The following is a 22,078-nucleotide window of genomic DNA, read 5'->3' as shown; positions in this document are numbered from 1 at the left end:
GCACCAATAGGGCTTGGGCGTCGTGACGTCACTACTTGCTGTGGCCGCCATGTTGATTGCCTCCTTTACCAGGCGGACCCAGGGGCATGCTGGGAAACGCCGGCCTCTCAGCTGATCTAACAGCTGATTGGTTGAGAATCGACTCAACATGATGACGTTTTATATAAACTTTCTTTTATTTTGAATCGGAGGGATTGTAACAGCTATTTGTCTGATTTAAAGGCTTATTCTGTACAGAACACATGTTGTGTGACTGATAGTTATGTTTAGAAGTCAGAGAGACTAAATCTGGTCAGATTACAGATCATCTACAGTCTGTTGTTAATTCAAATCAGCAACAGATCAATAAAAACAGCTGGAGACTGTGTACCAGCTGATATTTGGGTCTGATAACATTTTATTAAATCAGAATCGGACCTAATAGGATGTGAGTGTTTCTGTGTTTCCTGTGTTTCCGGTTCCTCCGACCGCGCTCTGCCTCTGAAGGGAAGTGCTGCACACACTTTAAGATGAATCATCCGAGCGGCATGTTCAGTTTAGACAGAAACACGTCAGACATGTCACACTGGGAATGCAACAAAAACTTTTAGCATTTTTAGCATGTTTTTAATCATGCAAAGAAATGTTGAGAAAACATATAACTGCTGCAGGACTTCAAAGCATGAGAGTTGTTTATATGTTGGAATTTATTAAGTTTATATTCACTGCAAATCTGGAATAAACTTCCAGAACTCTTCAGATCTGCTCTGACTCTGTTGTTCTTTGAAATGGAGACTGAAAACTTTCCCTTAGGGACGGCCATTTATACGCTGTTTCATTCATAATAATAGTCACCTGTTTTTACAGATGTTTTTCCCACTTTGTAAGTTTATGCTCATGTAAAGACACACACACACACACACACACACACACAGACAGCCACACACACCAAACACACACACACAGAGACACACACACACACACACACACACACACACACACCAGTTTGTGTTGATAGAGTCATTGTGGAGGATGTAGTTTGTGTCATGTGTTACACTGACAGGTGTTTCCATTATTTTGTCCAACCCATTTATATCAATGACCTAAATAACAAAAAAAAACAGGAACACAAATTGTACTTCATATATTGCAGAAGTTATTTCCAATTTATTTTTATTTATTTTAAAGTTGACAGCCTGTTCCTACTCTGACTGAATGGATTCTTTAAGAATTAAATCCCAGATCTGTACAAGATGCTCAGAGAGGGCTGCAGATTTAGGGAGTTTCTGTTGTGACACAGAAAACATTGGCAGAGAGCCAAGCCCTGACTGCTTTCTTGTTAGTGGAGCTGCAGTGAGATCATCCCACTTCTGCACTTCTGCACATGGCCCACAGCCTCACAGTAAACCAGTATATATATACTGTAGCCTGAGCTTTTCATGACTCTCTCAGCTCTCATGGATATATTTCTGCTCCTGTTGGTCCTTCTGTCTGAAGCAGCTTCTGGTAAATATCAGCTTTGATTGTGAAAAGACTCATGAAGACTTTATTTCTGACCTGTGTTGTTATGGTGAATGTGTTTGAAACAAGGATTAATTATATACTTTGATAAAAAAAAAAAATACTTAATTTGTTCTGACAATGATAAAAATTTTATGATAATGAGACTAGATTTTGGTGTAAAAAAAAAAGTGTAACATACCTATATATTTCATGTGATATTTCAAAATGTAGGACTATATGAATTATTGTGTAATGTCATTTTGTTATCATTAACAATTGTTGTTTTTGACTTTTTCAGTTAATTAAATATAAGAGTGATCGAGAACACTGTTTCTAACGGAGTAGTTTTTAAAAAGGGTTAAAGAGAGAGACAGAGATCTTGTGACTGGACTGAGAGGGTTCATATCGTGCTGCCATATCTGATGATTACATTACATGTCATTTAGCTGACTCTTTTATCCAAAGCGACTTACATTTGCTCTGTATGTCAGAGGCCACACGGTGTCTTCTCAGGGACACATTGGTTGCTGTATCTCAGTAGGAATCGGAGCCGGAGCTCCCACACCAAACACATGTGTCCTATTTTAACGATCTAAGTGAGTCCTGGCTGTTGAGGTCTTTTGAAATAACATGAAGTTTTATTATAATTGTTTTTCAGACCTGATTGAGCTAACAGCACATCCTGGAGATGATGTCATTCTGCCATGTCAGGCTGCTGATCCCTCCATCAGAGCTGTAGAGTGGACCAGACCTGACCTGGAGGAGCCAGAATATGTCCTCTTATACAGAGACGGACACCTGGATCCAACCTACCAGCATCCATCCTTTAAGGACAGGGTGGAGCTGGTGGACAGAGATCTGAAGGACGGAGACGTGTCTTTAATTCTGAAGAATGTGAGCAGACACGACGCTGGAACATACGAGTGTCGAGTTGCATCAGGTGGTTCCAGACATAAAAAGAGAGGCATCATCGACTCTGAGCCAATCAGAATCATCCGTCTGCAGGTTACAGATCCAGGTGAGGTAGTCTCTCTCAGAGAGTTTTTCTGAGTATCAGGTTGTAGCTGCAGTTTCTAACATCAGAGAGGATGAAGACTGCTCCACTATCACACATTTACTGACTCATATGTTTATTATCTTCAGGTTCTGAGGATGGAAACTCCTCTCCTGGAGGCCGATACCTTGGACTGGCAGCAGGTGTATCAGTTGGACTGCTTCTTGTAACTGTTTCAGTGGTTGGTGTCCTGATGTATAAAAGGCATAAGAACAAGAGATCATCACCTGCCGATGATGATGATAAAGCATCAGCCGATAAGCCCGTCTGACAACTCCCAGAGCTCCCAGGGGGGGTTGTGTACCTGATGAGTCTGGGATCTGTGTTATCTGGAGCTCTGAGATCCTGTAGGGTCTCCATGATGAGATGGTCCAGAGGAGGGTCAGACTAAGAGAGATTCACTTCAAATTATCTTTACCTTCAGAGAACTACAGCATTTTACTTGAGTAAAAGTACTGTTGCTTTAAAGAAAAACAAATGAATGAACGTAGTAAAAATCAAAGTTAGGCTACTTATTTCATACCAGATAAAAGAGAAGTCAGTTAAAATGTTCTTTAAGAGCAGAATGAAGCAGCCAACACAGAAATGTTCAGACAATATAAACTCAGCAGCAGAACACAGAAATACTTTACTCCATTAAATGAGCAAATGTAATCCATTACTTCATACCTGCTGTACTCAGCGCCAGGGCCTGAAATTAACACCCGACCACGGGCCAAAAGCGGGTGAATTTTGCCATTGGTGGGTAAAACTGTCAATCTACCTGCCACCTTGGCAGCCAATGAGAATTGAGTGATTCAGAGTTGTTTTTTTACCATTGTTGTTCTTTCACATTTCAACCAAGTCTGCCATTTCCTTGGATTTGAGTTTAAAAATGTGGTGGCGCATTACTGGGGTGAAGAGGCCGGCTGAAACAAGCGACCAACAACAAGATGAGGAGGAGGACTTGAAGAAAAGAAAAGAAAGACGTTTTTGTACCAAGTGGACAGTTGGCGACAACGGCGAGCTTCATGAGGTGCTGATTTACGACAGCAGTACAGAACAAATGTACTGCTGTGACGGTCGTGTGTACGGCTCAGAGGAAGAGGAGTGTCTCTGCTCCTTTTTTTGAGGAGCAGTCGGTATATGATAACTGTCTCTGACAGAGGAAATCATTAAATAAAAAGATAAAAAAATATATGTTTGATAAGAGTCATTAATTATATTGATTTTGTTAATAACTTGACAGCACTTAAATGTGTATTCTTAACAAGTTCAAGAACGATGCTCGTGCATTTCCTGTATTTCACCTTTTATGAGGCAAACAAATTGTTCGGTAAAAAGCCTGTGTGGCCAAAAAAGTTAACTTCAGGCCCTGCTCAGCGCTGATATATTACAGCAAGCTGTTAACAGGCAATGTTGTTTCTTTAGTTTGAAATTTCAGCAACTAACCTTGAATGGTTTAAACTGAGGAGTTGATTACATTGTGAATATTGATGTTATTGTAATTATAAAATCATCTGATGCAGCTCAGAATATCTCAGGGGACATAGAGGACGAGTCTGTCTCTAAATAAGACCTTCAACTGTACAGCCACTGTTTGTTTTTGGAAAAGGTTAAAGGCTACCTAGATAAGAGTTCTTATGTTGGTGCTGTCTTCCTAGACCTAAACTGGATGAAATCATACCTGTCCAGCAGAAAGCAATGTGTTCATATTAATGATGCAAAGTCCCCAATCTGTGAATGTCCAGTAGGGGTCCCCCAAGGCTCCATGATTGGTCCAATCCTGTTTACACTGTATATAAATGATCTGCCAGAGGCATGTAAACATGTTGATGTTCAGATGTTTTGGTGATGCTGTAATCTTTACACATGTTAAGAACTACCAAGAGATAGCATCCACACTTACATCTGCAATGGCTCTCATTGATGACCGGCTCACTAAGTCATGTCTCTACCTAAACACCAACAAAACAGTCTGTATGGCGTTTACCAAACCAAACATGGAGGTGTCACATTCTAATGTGTTCCTTAGAGGACAGGAGCTGGATATTGTTAATGAATTCAAGTATCTAGGAGTCATATATGAGTCCACCCTAACATTCAGACGCCATGTAAAAAAAAGTGGCAAATAAAGTTAAATTCAATTTGCAGAATTGTAAACAAGTTAGGCCATTTCTTGACACCAAAGCTGCCAAGTTGTTCTTATATGCTGTGATATTTTCACATACTGAGTATTGTTTTATAAACTGGTCATTAACTAGCATAACTAAAAATCTAAAAACTTGATGAAAAGGCATTGTCATTTCACCATTGTGATATCTTAGAGAGACATACATTTTTAAGCTTTGACAATTTCAAACATTTCAAGTATGATTGTTTGCATGGCTTTTTCCAAAGACTTGAGAGCAGAGGTAGTACACGGTCCTCTGTAAAAGAGGACTGTGTGATACAATTTAGACGTACCACTTCTGGACAAAACGTATTGTCAATAATAGGAGGTAAACTCTGGAATAGCTCGCCCCTCCCAATAAGAGAGGGTCCTACATTCAACACCTTTAAAATACTCACTCACTTTTAACTGTCACACATTTCATCACCCATACACTCTCACTGTTAAATTGAATGCTCTATAGAGGTGTGTTAGAATATTTTCATTATCAAGAATAGACAGAGACCACTGAAGATATATTAAAGTTCATTTTACTTGAGAAGCCAACAAAGGAGGCCGTCTCCGCACCACAATAGTACAGACAATGACCTAACGAAAAGCTCTCTACAGCTGCTTTTTATAATAACAAGTGAAATGCAATAAATCATGATACAAGAGTTGGTGTCGTCAGTTGTTACCTGGTAAGAGACGATGACGTCTCCCTTATCTAGTCAGGGAGCGCCTGTTCCTTCCTCAGCATCACACCGTGCTCCAGACAAGGACAAGACAATAGCTCCCATGTTATCTTGTTTAGAGTATTCAGTATAATACTATTCTATGCAAACAGTTTAATAATAACAAGAGGGAAAGTATGTATCATAATTTCCCTAACGAGGTGGATGAACAATATATTTGTCCTCATGTATTTTTGTTTTGTTTTGTCAATATGTCACCATTATGTGTACCTTTTTAATGTATAGTGAATGAGTGCTGTATGACTGCTGGCTGTCTCTATGTTAGTCCTATGTTACCTGCCTAGGGACTGCAGAAGAAAAGTAGTTATTTTTTACTAATTCTGGCATATTTACATGGTGTTTTTTATACAACAATGTTCATAAATATGCATGGTCCCTATCAAATAAACTAATAAAATAAAAACTAAATGTATATAGAAGAAACACCACTGGTATGAAACCCTTCACATTATTTGTGAACTCAACTTTTGAGAGTCAAAGTTTGAGCATAGAGTTTGTCATAATCTGTGAGTGAATGTATTTCACGCTCCTTGTAGATTCCTCTACGCTGCCTGGTTTCCTCTCATATCAATAACATGCTTCGAATATAATTATTGAGATTGAAACGACGGCAGAAGGGGAAGTGTTCGTCTTGTTTCCATCTTCCCTCCTTCACTGACTCTCTGTGGTTTCTCTCTCAGCAGACAGGAACAAAAAAAGAAGTTTGTTCGTTCATTATTGTCATCATTGTAAAAACCAATCCTACAAAACAATAAAAGTCTGCTTTGTATGTGCTGAGGACACTTTCTGAACTTTTTTACCTTAGAAGCATTACTGAGATTCCTTCTTTAAATGGATTTTAAAGAATGACATTCGTTTTTTTTAGGTGCACAAAGTATTGTGTGTTCTGGACAAACAGACTAAATAGTATTTATATGCAGTGGTGTAGTCTACGTGATACGCAGGTATATGCCGTATACCCACTAGGAAAGGTCAAGAATTTCGTGTTGCACTGGGACGGGCGAGTATGAGGCTGGTAGGGAAAAACCACAGTATACTCACTACTAAAGACTAGACTACACCACTTATATGTTATTCATCTGCACGTTTATTAGACTTCAGTCTGAGATGTTTACATCGTTATCTGTTGAAGATGAATGTGAAATCATGAGAACAACAAGAGAGAAAACTGTAATTTTAGTTCCTTGAGTCCTGATTAAAAAGAGAAGGAGCAGTACGTCCAGATTTAAAGCTAATTAAAGACGTTGAGAGGCTTTTCTGTCTTTCATTGTTTACATATATCGGCATAAAACTATTTCTAAGTCAGGACTGTTTGAAAATGAAGATCCATTTCATGTGAAATCATTAGTTGCAGCCCTACCTGGCTTTGTGCTACTTATTATGTTTTATGCAAGACTAGTGTTTACCTATTGTTCATAAAGTTGTTTCAAAAACTAAAAAAAAAAGAGTCGCTCAAACTTTCTCGGGCACTGATTGGCTGAGGAGAAGCAGAGGTCTCACATGCACGCAGGTCTTCATTCATAGCGAGCAGCGTGGAGACAGACAGACCGACATTAGTGGACCAGAGTTCGGCTGCAACACGGAGGATTTCCCCCGCAGTATGGATCTGTTCTCTGCGGATTATAATGTCGACATAGACGGACAGAGGGATCCGGGAATCGCATTGGGTGACGGGGGGAAAGACCCCCGCCCTTCGCATTCAGCGGTCTATACAGATATATTTCTCCGAGAAAGGTGACTGTGCGGCGGATGGAGAGCACCGCGAGGGGACGGTCCTTTCATCGGCTGTTGCAATAAGAATTTAGGCGACAAAAGGTGACTGTCCTGCGGCGATGACAGTTACGTATAGGCACCAAACCGACTAGTTGAAGTAAAACAGAAGATTAAGCAGAATGGGGGATATCTCCGGCCCGACACCGGCAGAGACGGACAGATGGATCCGGACATCGCGCTCGGTGGCGGGGGAAAGCTCCGCGGCTCCTCCGGCAGCAACAACCAGGAAGAAGGGACTTCATGAGAGGGTGAGTAACTGCGTAATGTATGGGTTAAGACAGATATATTAGGACCCTTGTCTTTGTGACTTTGACGTTTTAATGTGTTAGTTTAAAAGCACTCGGACTTGTATCGTGGTTGCATGCACATATACCGGTAGTGTTTGGATAAAAGACCCAACTCAACTCAGAGACAGATGTAGCTGGTATGTTTGATTGGTTCAGGTCGGAGAAGGAGGAGGAGGATTGGGTAGGGCTCAACGTGAGCTGAAAACGTGACACGATGAACGTCCTTCTTGAAAACAATAACACCACCAGCTGTTCAGACTTTAACATTTGATTGACCGCCATGTTGTCCTCCACTGTCCTGTGTTTCCTGCTCCTCCGACCGCTCTCTGCCTCTGAAGGTAAGAGCTGTGTGTGTGTGTGTGTGCGCGCACAGAGACACACACACAATCACGCACACACACACACACTTTAAGCTGAATGTTCAGTTTAGACGGAAACACTCCAGACATGTCGCACTGGGAATGCAACAAAATCATTTAGCATGTTTTTAATCATGCAAAGAAATGTTCAGAAATCATATAACTGCTGCAGAACATTTTAGTAAAGCTGTCAAAGCATGAGAGTTGTTGACATGACAGGTTCAGCCTGCAGCAGCTGCGTCACTTCAACATTGTGTATTTCCTTCTTGCTGCGTTGTGTACTCATCTCAGCGTTTCTCTCTCAGATCAGTCATTTTGATAATTACTCTGTTGTTATTATTATAATAATTATTATTATTTCAGTCTCTTTCTGAGAAGTTCCTTTCATTTATACGCTTCTGTGCTTCTCTCAGTCTCCAGACTCGCTCAACGTCTCCAGAGGCCTGTACTATGAAGCGAGATTTGGCGTTAACGAGCTAACTTCAGGTTCAACCCAGGGGTTTCTGTACTACGAAGGTGGATTAGTTGTTATCGGGTTCAATCGCCGTGGTAACTTATCCTGAACACCAAACCTGGTCGGGAGCAGGTTAAGTTGGAGATTAGAGATCAACTGGTGTAAAACCGTAATTATGGTCAGATCTTGTGCCTGACTGATGGGGAAGTGACCAGTTTAGTCTAATGTATTGTAGTGGGTGGACTGTACTGTTTATTGGCCAGAATCTGCCTTTGGGGGAGGAGGGGGGCATATCATAGTGGGGGGTCTGGGTGTCCTCCCCCAGGGAAGTTTTAAGCATCAACGACTTAATTTCCTGCATTCAGATACACTTTTATGCAAAAAAAAAAAGGCTACCTGTTGAATGTCCTGTTTTATTCATAATACAAAAGTCACCTGTTTTTACAGATGTTTTATCCACTTTGTAAGTTTATGCTTATGTAAAGCCCTCTTGTGGCCGAAATTAGTATGACAACAACAAACACTCAGATAAAAAAAGAAATCTTAGAAAAAAATGTGACTGAAAACTACAATGAACCCATTTTCACACAAACACACAAAATTAGTGGGAAAAAAAGAGAGTTTTTCTTTTACTTGTTTTCAAAATTTGGAGCCTGAAGAAGAGAGGAGCCTGAAGACCAATGCTCGTCTGCCTCTCAGGGCTTCCGTTCCGTAGTGTTATCTTTTAGATCAAAATATTTTTTTTGTCTTAATGTGAACGTCGGTCAGAACAGCAGCGACAGATAAAAAAAGACATCAGGAATAAAATCAAAGTGGGAAGTTTTATGAGTTTGTATTTTTATATAACTGTCCACTGCGCCTATTATTCAATTTCACAATGTTTGTTTGTCTGTTTCTGTTATTGATGATTATTTGTCATATTCGTTTAATAATATCGTTATATTTGATTTTCTCCATAGCGCCCAGCCCTAGTTCACACTTCACATATATATATACAGTGCTCAGCATAAGTGAGTACACCCATGCTAAGGTTGACTTAAAAGAGGAATAAAAAAAATCATCTTTTGGAAATTGATCTTAATGCCTTAATTAAAAAATGAGGAAAAATCCAACCTTTAAGGACACCAATTTCCTTTGTGAATGAATAATGTATTGTAAATAAATAAATGTTCTTATTTAAAATACAGGGGGCATAAGTCAGTACACCCCTATGTTAAATTCCCATAGAGGAAGGCAGACTTTTATTTTGAAAGGTCAGTTATTTCATGGATCCAGGATACTATGCATCCTGATAAAGTTCCCTTGGCCTTTGGAATTAAAATACCCCCACATCATCACATACCCTTCACCATACCCCCACATCATCACATACCCTTCACCATACCCCCACATCATCACATACCCTTCACCATACCCCCACATCATCACATACCCTTCACCATACCCCCACATCATCACATACCCTTCACCATACCCCCACATCATCACATACCCTTCACCATACCCCCACATCATCACATACCCTTCACCATACCCCCACATCATCACATACCCTTCACCATACCCCCACATCATCACATACCCTTCACCATACCCCCCATCATCACATACCCTTCACCATACCCCCACATCATCACATACCCTTCACCATACCCCCACATCATCACATACCCTTCACCATACCCCCACATCATCACATACCCTTCACCATACCCCCACATCATCACATACCCTTCACCATACCCCCACATCATCACATACCCTTCACCATACCCCCACATCATCACATACCCTTCACCATACCCCCACATCATCACATACCCTTCACCATACCCCCACATCATCACATACCCTTCACCATACCCCCACATCATCACATACCCTTCACCATACCCCCACATCATCACATACCCTTCACCATACCCCCACATCATCACATACCCTTCACCATACCCCCACATCATCACATACCCTTCATCATACCCCCACATCATCACATACCCTTCACCATACCCCCACATCATCACATACCCTTCACCATACCCCCACATCATCACATACCCTTCACCATACCCCCACATCATCACATACCCTTCACCATACCCCCACATCATCACATACCCTTCACCATACCCCCACATCATCACATACCCTTCACCATACCCCCACATCATCACATACCCTTCACCATACCCCCCATCATCACATACCCTTCACCATACCCCCACATCATCACATACCCTTCACCATACCCCCACATCATCACATACCCTTCACCATACCCCCACATCATCACATACCCTTCACCATACCCCCACATCATCACATACCCTTCACCATACCCCCACATCATCACATACCCTTCACCATACCCCCACATCATCACATACCCTTCACCATACCTAGAGATTGGCATGGTTTTATTTCAGTTAGCCTAATAGCTGGTTTGATTTGCATTGAGAGGTGATTTTATGGAAAGTACCCCATGCCAATCTCTAGGTATGGTGAAGGGTATGTGATGATGTGGGGGTATGATGAAGGGTATGTGATGATGTGGGGGTATGGTGAAGGGTATGTGATGATGTGGGGGGTACTTTAATTCCAAAGGCCAAGGGAACTTCATCAGGATGCATAGTATGGTACGTATTCACTTGTGCTTAGCACTGTACTTCCTACTTTCTACTCAACTCCTTCCTGTTTGACTTCTCTCTGCTCACCGTAACACTCTTCTGACGTTCTAACTAGTTCCTGACGTTGTGTTTCAGAGCCAGAGGAGTTAACGGTGAAGCCCGAGCATGACGTTACTCTCGGGTGTCGGGCTCCCTCCGACGGCGCCGTCACTCTGCTGGAGTGGAACATACGTAACCTGAAGGACGACAGCTACGTCTTCTTCTACAGGAACCAGCGCCCGTACGAGAAGTACCAGCACCCGCGTTACCGGGGCCGGGTGGAGCTGAGAGACCCGGAGATGAGGCACGGAGACGTGTCCGTTATTCTGAAGAACGTCAGCGTCAACGACACCGGGACGTACGACTGTCGAGTTATAATCGCCGGGGGCAACGAGAGCAGGCAGCTCGTCAACCTGACTGTCACCGACTCCGGTGAGTTTGTAAAGATGCAATGATTGTGAAACTCCGCGCCGATGCCGAGAAGGCCGCCTTAATGCGCGGGCTCACCGGGGCTCAAGCTGGGGATTGCTGCAGTAGCAACTCGCGCTAGTGGACTCTTTGATATAGATATCCTAACTTCAGAACCAACCGAGCAAAAAACTAATTCATTCCCATGGCAATAACACAATTAATTAAGATGTGGGGAGGAAGATATGTCAAGTACTGTGCAGTAGTTTCATTTATTTATGACATTAGGCCTTTTAGGGAAGTGCAACATACTCCTTTTTACTCTATTCTATTTATTGATGTGTGTATGTTATTGTGTTAGATAAATAGTGCTGTAGATGTCTGGTTCAATGGTTGTGTTGTGGATTATGTGTCAATATGCATGTACTGTACAACAAATTGCCTCTCATGGACATTAAAGTTTTCGAAGTCTAAGTCCGAGTCCAACCGCAAAAAAACCCACAAACATCGGCCACCGCCATCGGTGAATGCCATCTTGTTTGCCGATGGCGGTCCCCGAGGCGAACATCGGCCGATTCATCGGTGCATCGCGAGTTTGTAGAGTTCTTGAAGAGATTTAGTGATTCCTCTCTTGTTGTTTTCTGCTCTGCAGATCCCACAGCTGGACAGGAGGGCGGATATCCTGGACTCGTGGTCGGTCTGTCAGTTGCTGCAGGCCTTTTTCTTCTTATTGTTATTGTTCTTCTTTCTGTTCTGTGTTATAAACGGTGTAACGGTCCCACAAAGGACCCTGCGTACAAAGCTCCGGCTGCTGAAAGCACCGAGGGGACCTGAGTGTCTGAGTCCTCCAGCTGAAAGAATCAACAGTTTAGAAAAGACCAATCTGTTCAATAAGAGTTAAGCTTGTAGAAATGATAACGCAGCCGTTAACACGCTCATATCAGCCGTTTGTGATTTTCATAATATCCCATCACACCTTTTGACTTCTCAAGCTTCAGCATCTGAAAACTGGAATGTCTTCTATAATCTGTAATGAAAGCTCGTTAATGTTCTCCTGACAGTTAAATAAGCTCGTTAATGTTCTCTGTTTCTCTGGCAAACATCTAAATAGATTGATTAGACAGATGATAATTGAATGTATACAAGTGTTCAAAGATTTAAATTGTAATGTAGATCAGACAGCTGATTGAATGTATAAATGTCATATCTCTGTATGACTTCTTTATGTTTCACTTTCTGCACTTTAAATCTATGTTCTTATGTTGCACAGCACTTTATTTCACCTCTTGAGTTTTATTCTGTAAATAAATATGTTAAGATTAAAAACGTTTCCTTTTATTTTTTTTAATGAAGTGGTTGTTCTGGATCAATGCTGCCCAAGTTTGGCCCGTCATGACATTTGACATTCTTAATTCCCCTCTTATTTTGAAAGTGCTGTGAAATCCTAACCGTGATAACGACGACATTTACGTTTTGTGCAGCTAAGAAGCTGTTGTGGCGACTGCTTCACTCATCTTATATCCTTAGTCGCCTTTTTGAGGTGGATTGTGACTCGTAGGGTAAATAAGCACTCACGGAGATCCTTACGTTTCGTTCAAATAATGCGAGATTTATTACGTCAAAAAATAAATTCTCCATGGTTGACTTTCAACAGAAACTTAAACCTTTACTAAAACTGTACTACGGTCACTAAACTGTTTCTCTGTCCACCTCTCTTACTCAAACAAAAGAACTTCCCAAGCTGTCATCCAGCCCCTCATTATACCTGTGAAGGTGACCTAATTAGGAGGAGGAGCGGAGGTTGGCGTATTCTAGTAATTATTTCTCTAGATTTAAAGTCAAAAATTTTAATTTAACAATTTAGAAATGAAATAGAAAAATAAAAATAAATACAACTCATCTTGTTTGTTTTTCAGTGAAATGAATAAATACCAATATACTTATTAAAACTCCAACAGAAGTACTTAATCAGAGTATTACGACGATGGTGTCGTCTGCAAATTTTAAGAGTTTGACAGCTGGGTCCTTGGAGGTACAGTCATACTATAATTAAAATTGAATTGAATTGAATTTTACAACTCAATTAGTTTTGAAACTAGTGATTTTGTGAAATTACTTTTCTACAGAGTCCTGGCTGTTGAGGTCTTTTGAAATAACATGAAGTTTTATTATTATTGTTTTTCAGACCTGATTGAGGTAACAGTGCATCCTGGAGATGATGTCATTCTGCCATGTCAGGCTGATGATTCCTCCATCAGAGCTGCAGAGTGGACCAGAACTGACCTGGAGCCACCAGACTACATCCTCTTAACCATTGTCGGACACCTGGATCCAACCTACCAGCATCCATCCTTTAAGGACAGGGTGGAGCTGGTGGACAGAGAGCTGAAGGACGGAGACGTGTCTTTAATTTTGAAGAATGTGAACAGCATCGACGCTGGAACATACGAGTGTCGAGTTAAACCAGATGGTTCAAGACGGAAAAAGAGAGCCAACATTGACTCTGAGCCAATCAGAATCATCCGTCTGCAGGTTACAGGTGAGGTAGTCTCTCTCAGTGAGTTTTTCTGAGTATCAGGTTGTAGCTGTAGTTTCTAACATCAGAGAGGATGAAGACTGCTCCACTATCACACATTTACTGACTCATATGTTTTATTATCTTCAGGTTCTGAGGATGGAAACTCCTCTCCTGGAGGCAGATACCTTGGACTGGCAGCAGCTGTTGTAACTGTTGCAGTGGCTGGTGTCCTGACATATAAAAGACTTAAGGACAAGAGATCAGGACCGTCTGCTGATGATGATTATAAAGCATCGGCCGCTCAGTTCAGAGCTCTTTACACCTGACTGATTTCTCACGTGTTGTATATTAAAGACTCCTCTTACTGTGGGTGTGATGTCATGTTTAAATCTGCTGTTTGTTTTTTCTCAACCAATCTCTTCCCTCTATGAAATCCACATACTTTTTATAAAGTAAAAGTACTGTTAGTACAAAGACATTTTACTCAAGTCAAAGTTCTATTACTTAAAAGGAACACGCCGACTTATTGGAACTTTGTCTTATTCATCGTATCCCCCAGAGTTAGATAAGTCCATACATACCCTTCTCATCTCTGTGCGTGTTGTAACTCTGTCTGACGCCCCCACCGTTAGCCTAGCTTAGCACAGATCCTGGAGGTAACTGGCTCCATCTAGCCTACTGCTCCAAATAAGTGACAAAATAACGCCAACGTGTTCCTGTTTACATGTTGTGATTGGTATAGTCACAAGGTGTACAAATAACAAGGTCACTATTCTTTTACTATCTATTAATTGGTGACTCTATTACTCCAACTCTGAGCGAACTCCAGGCAAACTCTCTGCTCCTCACCACAGGGCTTCAGGTGCTGCGAGCAAATCACTCCGCCCAAGTAGCAGAAGTAGCAGTGCTTCGCCTTCTGAGAATATAGTTCCCAGTATGTATACAGTTAGAAGATGGCTGTGTGTCATGTGACCTTGTTATTTGTACATGCTGTGACTATACAAATCACAACATGTAAAAGAGAAGGAGCAGTACGTCCAGATTTAAAGCTAATTCAAGACGTTGAGAGGCTTTTCTGTCTTTCATTGTTTACATATATCGGTATAAAACTATTTCTAAGTCAGGACTGTTTGAAAATGAAGATCCATTTCATGTGAAATCATTAGTTGCAGCCCTACCTGGCTTTGCGCTACTTACTATGTTTTATGCAAGACTAGTGTTTACCTGTTAAAGTTGTTTAAAAAAAAAAAAAAAAAGAGTACCTCAAACTTTCTCGGGCACTGATTGGCTGAGGAGAAGCAGAGGTCTCACATGCTCGGATGTCTTCATTCATAGCGAGCAGCGTGGAGACGGACAGACCGACGTTAGTGGACCAGAGATCCGCTGAAAAATGGAGGATTTCCCCCACAGTATGGATCTGTTCTCTGCGGATTATAATGTCGACAAAGACGGACAGAGGGATCCGGGAATCGCGTTGGGTGACGGGGGAAAGCTCGGCGGCTCCTCCGGTGGTGTGCCGAAAATCTCTTCCTCTCTCCCGTCTCCCTTGCCCTTCGCATTCAGCGGTCTATACAAATATATTTATCCGAGAAAGGGTGACTGTGAGCTGGATACAGAGCACCGCGAGGGGACGGTCGTTTCACCGGTTGTTTTTATTTATTTATTTATTAATTTAGGCGACAACAGGTTACTGTCCTGCGGCGATGACAGTTACGTTTAGGCACCAAAACGACTGGTTATAGTGAAATGGAAGATTAGGCAGAATGGTGGATATCTCCGGCCCGACACCGGCAGAGACGGACACATGGATCCGGACATCGCGCTCGGTGACGGGGGAAAGCTCCGCGGCTCCTCCGGCAGCAACAACCAGGAAGAAGGGACACCATGAGAGGGTGACTAACCGCATACAGTTTGACATCGTAGTTAATGATGCTTGTCTTTGTGAATTTGACGTTTCATTGTAGGCCTATCAGTTTAAAAGCACTCGGGCTTGTCTTGTTGCGTGGTTGCATGCACGTATACCGGTAGTATTTGGATAAAAGACTTCAGCATCACGTCAATACAGGAATATATACAGTAGCCTATGTTCACCAGTTGTTTCTGCTGCCCCAACGTGGCAAGGCAGCTTTATTTATTGAGCACATTTCAGCAGCAAGACCATTCAACAAATACATTTAAAAACAAAAATCACTAAAGAGAATATAGAATATAAAAACAAGCTGAAGTAGAATAAGAATAAAAGTTGCAATGCAGTTTAGGAAATGAACTATTGTTTGTTTTTTTTTAGGCAGAATCAAACCGAAATCTTTAGTCTTTATTTAAAAGAAGTGAGGGTCGCTGTGGACCTGCAGTGTTCTGGGAGTTTCTTTCCATATAATAATAATAATAATAATAATAATAATAATAATAATAATAATAATACGTTTTATACAGTATGTCGAGCATGGAAAGTGCTGCTTCTCCGTGTGTAGTTGAGACTCAGAGCTTCATAGTGGAGCAGCAGAGGATTGGTTAGGGCTCCACGTGAGCTGACACGTGACAAGGGGAACTCCCTTCTCCTTCTTGAAAACCACAACAGCTGTTACAGGTTTCAACATTGACCAACATGTTACCTTCCTCTGTTCTGGTTTTCCTGCTCTTCTTACCTCTCTCAGCCTCTGAAGGTAAGTACTGTGTGTCACTGTGTGTGTGCACACAGACATGCGCGCACGCACACACACACACACACACACACACACACACACACACACTTTAAGCTGAATCATCCGTGTTTTTGATAAAAACACTCCGGACGTGTCGCACTGTGAATTCAACATCAAACATTTAGCATGTTTAATAATGCAGAAAAAGCAGCCCTGCAGGATTATTACAGGACATCTTCAGGAGACTTTTTAGCAAAGCTATCAGAGCATGCGAGTTGTTTACATGTTGGAGTTTATTAACCTTTGATGCTGACTGATCGTTCAGCCTGCAGCAGCTGTTTCACTTCACTTCTGTAAAGAGAGACTGACTGTCTCCAGGAGGGTCAGAAGAAGTAAACATGCAGAAGCAGCTTTCAGTTTCTGTTCTGCAGATAATCTTACATAACTATTCAGATCTGCTCTGACTGTTGTTCTTTCATTTATTTTGTTCTGTGCTTCTTAAGTCTTCAAATCTGTTGTTGAATCATTGTTGAATTCCCTTTTTATTCACTTAACGCTTATGTAAAGCATCGTTGTGGCCAAAATTACAACAAAAAACACTTAACACTCTTTCACAGATGAAAAAAGAAAACTTAGAAAAAAATGAGACTGTATACAAAAATTAACCCATTTTCACAAATAAAAAAAATAAAAATGAGGGGGGAAAGTAAGATTGGATTACCGTATTTTCCGGACTATAAGTCGCTCCGGAGTATAAGTCGCATCAGTCAAAAAATGCGTCATGAAGAGGAAAAAAACATATACAAGTCGCACTGGACTATAAGTCGCATTTATTTAGAAATTGATTTCACAAAATCCAAGACCAAGAACAGACATTTAATCTGGAAAGGTAAGTTATTCAACTACACAATAGCACACAGAACAAGGGGCTGAATACGGTAGGTGTCCGGTATGTTAACGTAACACATTAACAGTTATTCAACTATACAACAGAATACAGAACAACTACCAGGGCGTGGAGACGTAACTGCACCGTTGACGTGCATCTACATCTGTGGACTCGTTCCTCCAGCTCTGGCCATCTTGCTTTCAGCGCGCGACTAGCTTTCTTTGTTTTCTTCATAGCAGTAAGAGTCACCTTTACAAGTTTCTCTCTCACTCCAAACTTTCTTTCTGCTGCTCGATTACCGTTTTCGGCTGCATATTTTACTACCTGCAGTCACCTGCAGTTTCTTTTCTTTCTCAGTTGTTTTTCGGAGCAGCATTTAGTCGTCAGAAGCCTACAGCGCCCTCTGGCGGCTTTAGACGGTGATGTTTTCAGCATGAAATAACATTTAAAAACGTGAAATTATAAATATTTTGATATTGATATTTTGAAGTCGCAGGACCAGCCAAAGTATGAAAAAAAGTGCGACTTATAGTCCGGAAAATACGGTATATTTTTCCTGTTTTCACAAATGTAAAAAAGATATTTAGAGATTGATGAAGAGAAGAGCCTCCCCTCAGGGCTTAAGATGAGATATTTGTGTCTTAATCTGAACATCGGCGACTGAATAAAAGACATGAGGAATAGAACAAAGTGGGAGGTTTGATGACTTTGTGTTTCTCATGTGATGATGAACATCATCTCTGATGTGTGACGGCACATCACGGGATCTTCTGTTCAAAAACAGAGTGAACAACGTTTACTTCCACACTAATCTACAACTCCTCCTTCATGTTGAGCTGTTTGCTCACCGTAGAATACCTGTTCTGACTCGGCCTGGACAGTATATGGATATTATATAGATATCAATAAATGAAACTAGACATCGTCTTAGCTTTTGAATATTGTAAACTAAGTTTGACTTCTCTCTGCTCACCGTAAAACTCTTCTGACGTTCTAACTAGTTCCTGACGTTGTGTTTCAGAGCCAGAGGAGTTAACGGTGAAGCCCGAGCAGGACGTTACTCTCGGGTGTCGGGCTCCCTCCGACGGCGCCGTCACTCTGCTGGAGTGGAAGAGACGCGACCTGAAGGACGACGGCTACGTCTTCTTCTACAGGAACCAGCAGCCGTACGAGAAGTACCAGCACCCGCGTTACCGGGGCCGGGTGGAGCTGAGAGACCCGGAGATAAGGCACGGAGACGTGTCCGTTGTTCTGAAGAACGTCAGCGTCAACGACACCGGGACGTACGACTGTCGAGTCATAATCGCAGGGGGCAACGAGAGCAGGCAGCTCATCAACCTGACCGTCACCGACTCCGGTGAGTTTGTAGAGACGCGACGATTGTGAAAGTCCGCGCTGATGCCGAGAAGGCCGCCTTAATGCGCGGGCTAACAGTTTTTGACGATCGCTTACACACAGAAATCAAAAGTATTACACAATTATCAAAACCTTACACTCAAGGAGCAAAACATTGGCCCAAAACACTAAACACACTTGTTTACATTAGACACAGAAGTATATCATGATGTCACTTCCTTGCAATTCCAAAGCACTGACTGTCACATGACCTATGAGCCAATCTGTGAAACACAGCCATCAGTTGCGCAAACACATGGCTGCTTAATTGTAGACAAACCAATCAGGTTTAAGCACTATCAAAATGCAACAGGTAAGTCTAGTATTGTCTGTACTGTTTTTTTTTTCAGTTTTTTCAGATCTTTTATTTTTTTTACTGTACTTGTAACCTGTACTGGATACAGTATTTTATGTGTGTCTGTTGTTTGCTGAGCTAACAGTGTTATACACAGTACTGTAGTAGCTGTATGAAAACTGGGACTTGTTGTTGTTGTTGTTGTGATTCTCCATGTTGACATGTTGACTAGGGGTGTGCAAAAAATTCGATTCACATCGTATCGCGATTCAAGCTCCACCGATTCAAAATCGATTCATATATATATTTTTTTATTGTATGTCTACTGCAATCACATGGGGAAAGTAACTACATTTACATACTGGGAATCGTTTTTTTTTTAAGATTGTTTTTGGGCATTTTCAGCCTTTATTTCGACAGGACAGCTGAAGACATGAAAGGAGAGAGGGGGGGGGGGGGGGGATGACATGCAGCAAAGGACCGCAGGTCGGAGTCGAACCCGGGCCCACTACATCGAGGAGTAAACCTCTATATATGGGCGTCCGCTCTACCAACTGAGCTATCCGGGCGCCCGTGAATCGTTTTTTTAAAATCGAAAATTGTTTTTGAATCGAATCTTGAGCCTAAAAATCGATATCGAATCATGACATTTTCTGAATCGTGCACCCCTAATGTTGACTGATTTGGGTACATGGAGAGAAATATATATATATATAAATATTTTCCTCAGTCTGCAGCATTGGTCTTGTGTAGTGTTTGGTGAACTTATTGTATATTTGCACTTTCTCTGTGTACTTCATTAACAGTACTCTAATCACTGAGAAGTAGAATTACTAAAAGTGTTTTAGGTTAGCGACAGCAGTGGGTAACAGGGTCAAACTGAACTAAGTCATGTGAAACGTGTGTGTTTCATATGGTAACAAAATATGGTTTTTATAAATTAGTGTATAGTTTTTGTAAGAGTGTTTAATTTTGCAAAGGGTCTGAGGTGTTCTGCTGATTGTGTGTAGTGTTTTGAAAAACCGGTCCCCGCTTTCAAAATAGTGCTTAAGCAATCGAAACAACCCTGTAAGCTGGTGATTGCTGCCGTAGCACCTTGTGCTAGCGGACTCCCCGAGTCCAACCGCAAAAAAACCCACAAACATCGGCCACCGCGATCGGTGAACGCCATCTTGTTTGCCGATGGCGGTCCCCGAGGCGAACATCGGCCGATTCATTGGTGCATCACGAGTTTGTAGAGTTCTTGAAGAGATTTAGTGATTCCTCTCTTGTTGTTTTCTGCTCTGCAGATCCCACAGCTGGACAAGAGGGCGGATATCCTGGACTCGTGGTCGGTCTGTCAGTTTCTGCAGGCCTTCTTGCTATTCTTCTTTCTGTCTCTTTGTATTATATAATTTATAAACGGCGTAACGGTCCCACAAAGGATCCTGCGTACAAAGCTCCTCCTGCTGAAAGCACCGAGGTGACCTGAGTGTCTGAGTCCTCCTGCTGAAAGAATCAACAGTTTAGAAAAGACAAATCTGTTCAATAAGAGTTAAGCTTGTAGAAATGATAAGGCAGCCATTAACACGCTCATATCAGCCGTTTGTGATTTTCATAATATCCCATCACATCTTTTGACTTCTCAAGCTTCAGCATCTGAAAACTAACCCTAACTGAAATGTCTTCTACTATCTGTAATGAAAGCTTGTTAATGTTCTCCTAACAGTTAAATAAGCTTGTTAATGTTCTCTGTTTCTCTGGCAACGATTGAAATAGTAATGTTGATCAGACCAATAATTGAACGTTTATCGGTGTTCTTTAGGTTTCACTTTCTGCACTTTAAAACTATGTTAGACAGCACTTTATTTCACCTCTTGAGTTTTATTCTGTAAATAAATATGTTACGAATAAAAACGTTTCCTTTTATTTTTTTTTAATGAAGTGGTTGTTCTGGATCAATGCCGCCAAGTTTGGCCCGTCATGACATTTGACATTCTTATTCCCCTCTTATTTTGAAAGTGCTGTGAAATCCTAACCGTGATAACGACGAAACGTACATTTTGTGCAGCTAGAAAGTACTTAATCAGAGTATTACGGCGATGTAAAGCAGTGCTGGGACATACGGAAGGTTGTCTACGAAGATTTGCGGTATCCTTCAACTTTTATTTTTGGCCCGTGGCCGTCCATCCAGACACATTTTGGCCCTTCATATGAAAGAAATGAGGCGCCTCTCTTCTGGATCAACGGAAGTACATTTCCAGGATGTAGCCTGATGTCTGCTCTCTGTGTGTTTCCGTTGTCTAACTCTGTTGACAAACTTGTAGCTAGCGAGCTACACGCTGAAAATGTCAAGTTCTGAAGTAAATGTGGACGGTGCAACAAGGCAGGCCTACTTGGTTTTGTCAGGGAATGATTCTTATTCTTAGTATTAAAGTTGTATTCCCTGTATAATGTATAGACTCACAGATACACAGATAGTTAGCTTTGATTACCTTATATTTCAGGAATGTGATTTCTATGTTTTTCTGTTTTCTCTGATGGTGAAGTGGAACAGGCATAATACAATACATTATTGCACTTGCCCACTTATAATATTGACCGTAGCTGTCCTCAATTTAGGTCATCGTGTAGTCTCATATCAGGTTTTCCTGCTGTGTGTGTGTGTGTGTGTGTGTGTGTGTGTGTGTGTGTGTGTGTGTGTGTGTGTGTGTGTGTGTGTGTGGCAGAGTGCCAATGCTTTCCTCTAACCAATGCTGCAGTGAGACCTCCAGACCTCCTGACAGACCAGTATATATCAGACTACCTGACAGTAAACCTGTATATATAACAGCAGCTTTTCATGCCTCCTGACAGCAGCAGCAAAATAAAAAAAAGAGTACCTCAAACTTTCTCGGGCACTGATTGGCTGAGGAGAAGCAGAGGTCTCACATGCACGGAGGTCTTCATTCATAGCGAGCAGCGTGGAGACAGACAGACCGACAACAC

The 22,078-nt window shown here is 41.6% G+C and overlaps 3 protein-coding genes across 5 annotated transcripts; all 3 read left to right on the top strand.

The window, feature by feature from the left end:
- Positions 1-1,427: 1,427 nt before the first annotated feature.
- LOC116044070 (coxsackievirus and adenovirus receptor-like) lies at positions 1,428-14,387 on the top strand. The gene is made up of 4 exons (XM_035994298.1): positions 1,428-1,485; positions 2,141-2,500; positions 13,558-13,911; positions 14,038-14,387. The coding sequence occupies exons 1-4, from the start codon at positions 1,437-1,439 to the stop codon at positions 14,214-14,216; spliced, it is 942 nt and encodes a 313-aa protein (XP_035850191.1). The 5' UTR covers positions 1,428-1,436; the 3' UTR covers positions 14,217-14,387.
- On the top strand, positions 7,696-12,693 carry LOC116064568 (myelin protein P0-like). 2 transcript variants are annotated; one of them, XM_031319807.2, is made up of 3 exons: positions 7,696-7,820; positions 11,061-11,396; positions 12,025-12,693. In XM_031319807.2, exons 1-3 carry the CDS (start codon positions 7,763-7,765, stop codon positions 12,204-12,206), a joined length of 576 nt encoding a protein of 191 aa, XP_031175667.1. In that variant the 5' UTR covers positions 7,696-7,762; the 3' UTR covers positions 12,207-12,693. The 2 variants fall into 2 exon arrangements, with proteins under 2 accessions (XP_031175667.1, XP_035850201.1); XM_035994308.1 differs by having other exon boundaries at positions 7,713-7,820; positions 11,067-11,396.
- A 1,139-nt stretch (positions 14,388-15,526) lies between the features above and the next one.
- On the top strand, positions 15,527-20,745 carry LOC116064569 (myelin protein P0-like). Of its 2 annotated transcripts, XM_031319808.2 has the most exons (3): positions 16,422-16,553; positions 18,443-18,778; positions 20,401-20,745. In XM_031319808.2, the coding sequence occupies exons 1-3, from the start codon at positions 16,496-16,498 to the stop codon at positions 20,580-20,582; spliced, it is 576 nt and encodes a 191-aa protein (XP_031175668.1). In that variant the 5' UTR covers positions 16,422-16,495; the 3' UTR covers positions 20,583-20,745. The 2 variants fall into 2 exon arrangements, 1 of the variants encoding a protein (XP_031175668.1); XR_004895612.1 differs by lacking the exons at positions 16,422-16,553; positions 20,401-20,745 and adding an exon at positions 15,527-15,782 and having other exon boundaries at positions 18,443-18,571.
- Positions 20,746-22,078: the final 1,333 nt, after the last annotated feature.

Source organism: Sander lucioperca, chromosome 17 (genome assembly GCF_008315115.2).
Source record: "Sander lucioperca isolate FBNREF2018 chromosome 17, SLUC_FBN_1.2, whole genome shotgun sequence".
NCBI classification, from domain to species: Eukaryota; Metazoa; Chordata; class Actinopteri; order Perciformes; family Percidae; genus Sander; species Sander lucioperca.
The sequence above is the reverse complement of the archived record's forward strand: the minus strand, read 5'-3'. Positions and strand labels throughout refer to the sequence as shown.

Bases quoted from the DNA above. Each gene is read 5' to 3' on its own strand.
- LOC116064568 (XM_031319807.2), top strand. From the start codon at position 7,763: ATGTTGTCCTCCACTGTCCTGTGTTTCCTGCTCCTCCGACCGCTCTCT. The intron at 7,821-11,060 runs GTAAGAGCTGTG...GTTGTGTTTCAG, and splicing joins ACCGCTCTCTGCCTCTGAAG to AGCCAGAGGAGTTAACGGTG. The intron at 11,397-12,024 runs GTGAGTTTGTAA...TCTGCTCTGCAG, and splicing joins CCTGACTGTCACCGACTCCG to ATCCCACAGCTGGACAGGAG.
- LOC116044070 (XM_035994298.1), top strand. From the start codon at position 1,437: ATGGATATATTTCTGCTCCTGTTGGTCCTTCTGTCTGAAGCAGCTTCT. The intron at 1,486-2,140 runs GTAAATATCAGC...ATTGTTTTTCAG, and splicing joins TCTGTCTGAAGCAGCTTCTG to ACCTGATTGAGCTAACAGCA. The intron at 13,912-14,037 runs GTGAGGTAGTCT...TATTATCTTCAG, and splicing joins CATCCGTCTGCAGGTTACAG to GTTCTGAGGATGGAAACTCC.
- LOC116064569 (XM_031319808.2), top strand. From the start codon at position 16,496: ATGTTACCTTCCTCTGTTCTGGTTTTCCTGCTCTTCTTACCTCTCTCA. The intron at 16,554-18,442 runs GTAAGTACTGTG...GTTGTGTTTCAG, and splicing joins ACCTCTCTCAGCCTCTGAAG to AGCCAGAGGAGTTAACGGTG. The intron at 18,779-20,400 runs GTGAGTTTGTAG...TCTGCTCTGCAG, and splicing joins CCTGACCGTCACCGACTCCG to ATCCCACAGCTGGACAAGAG.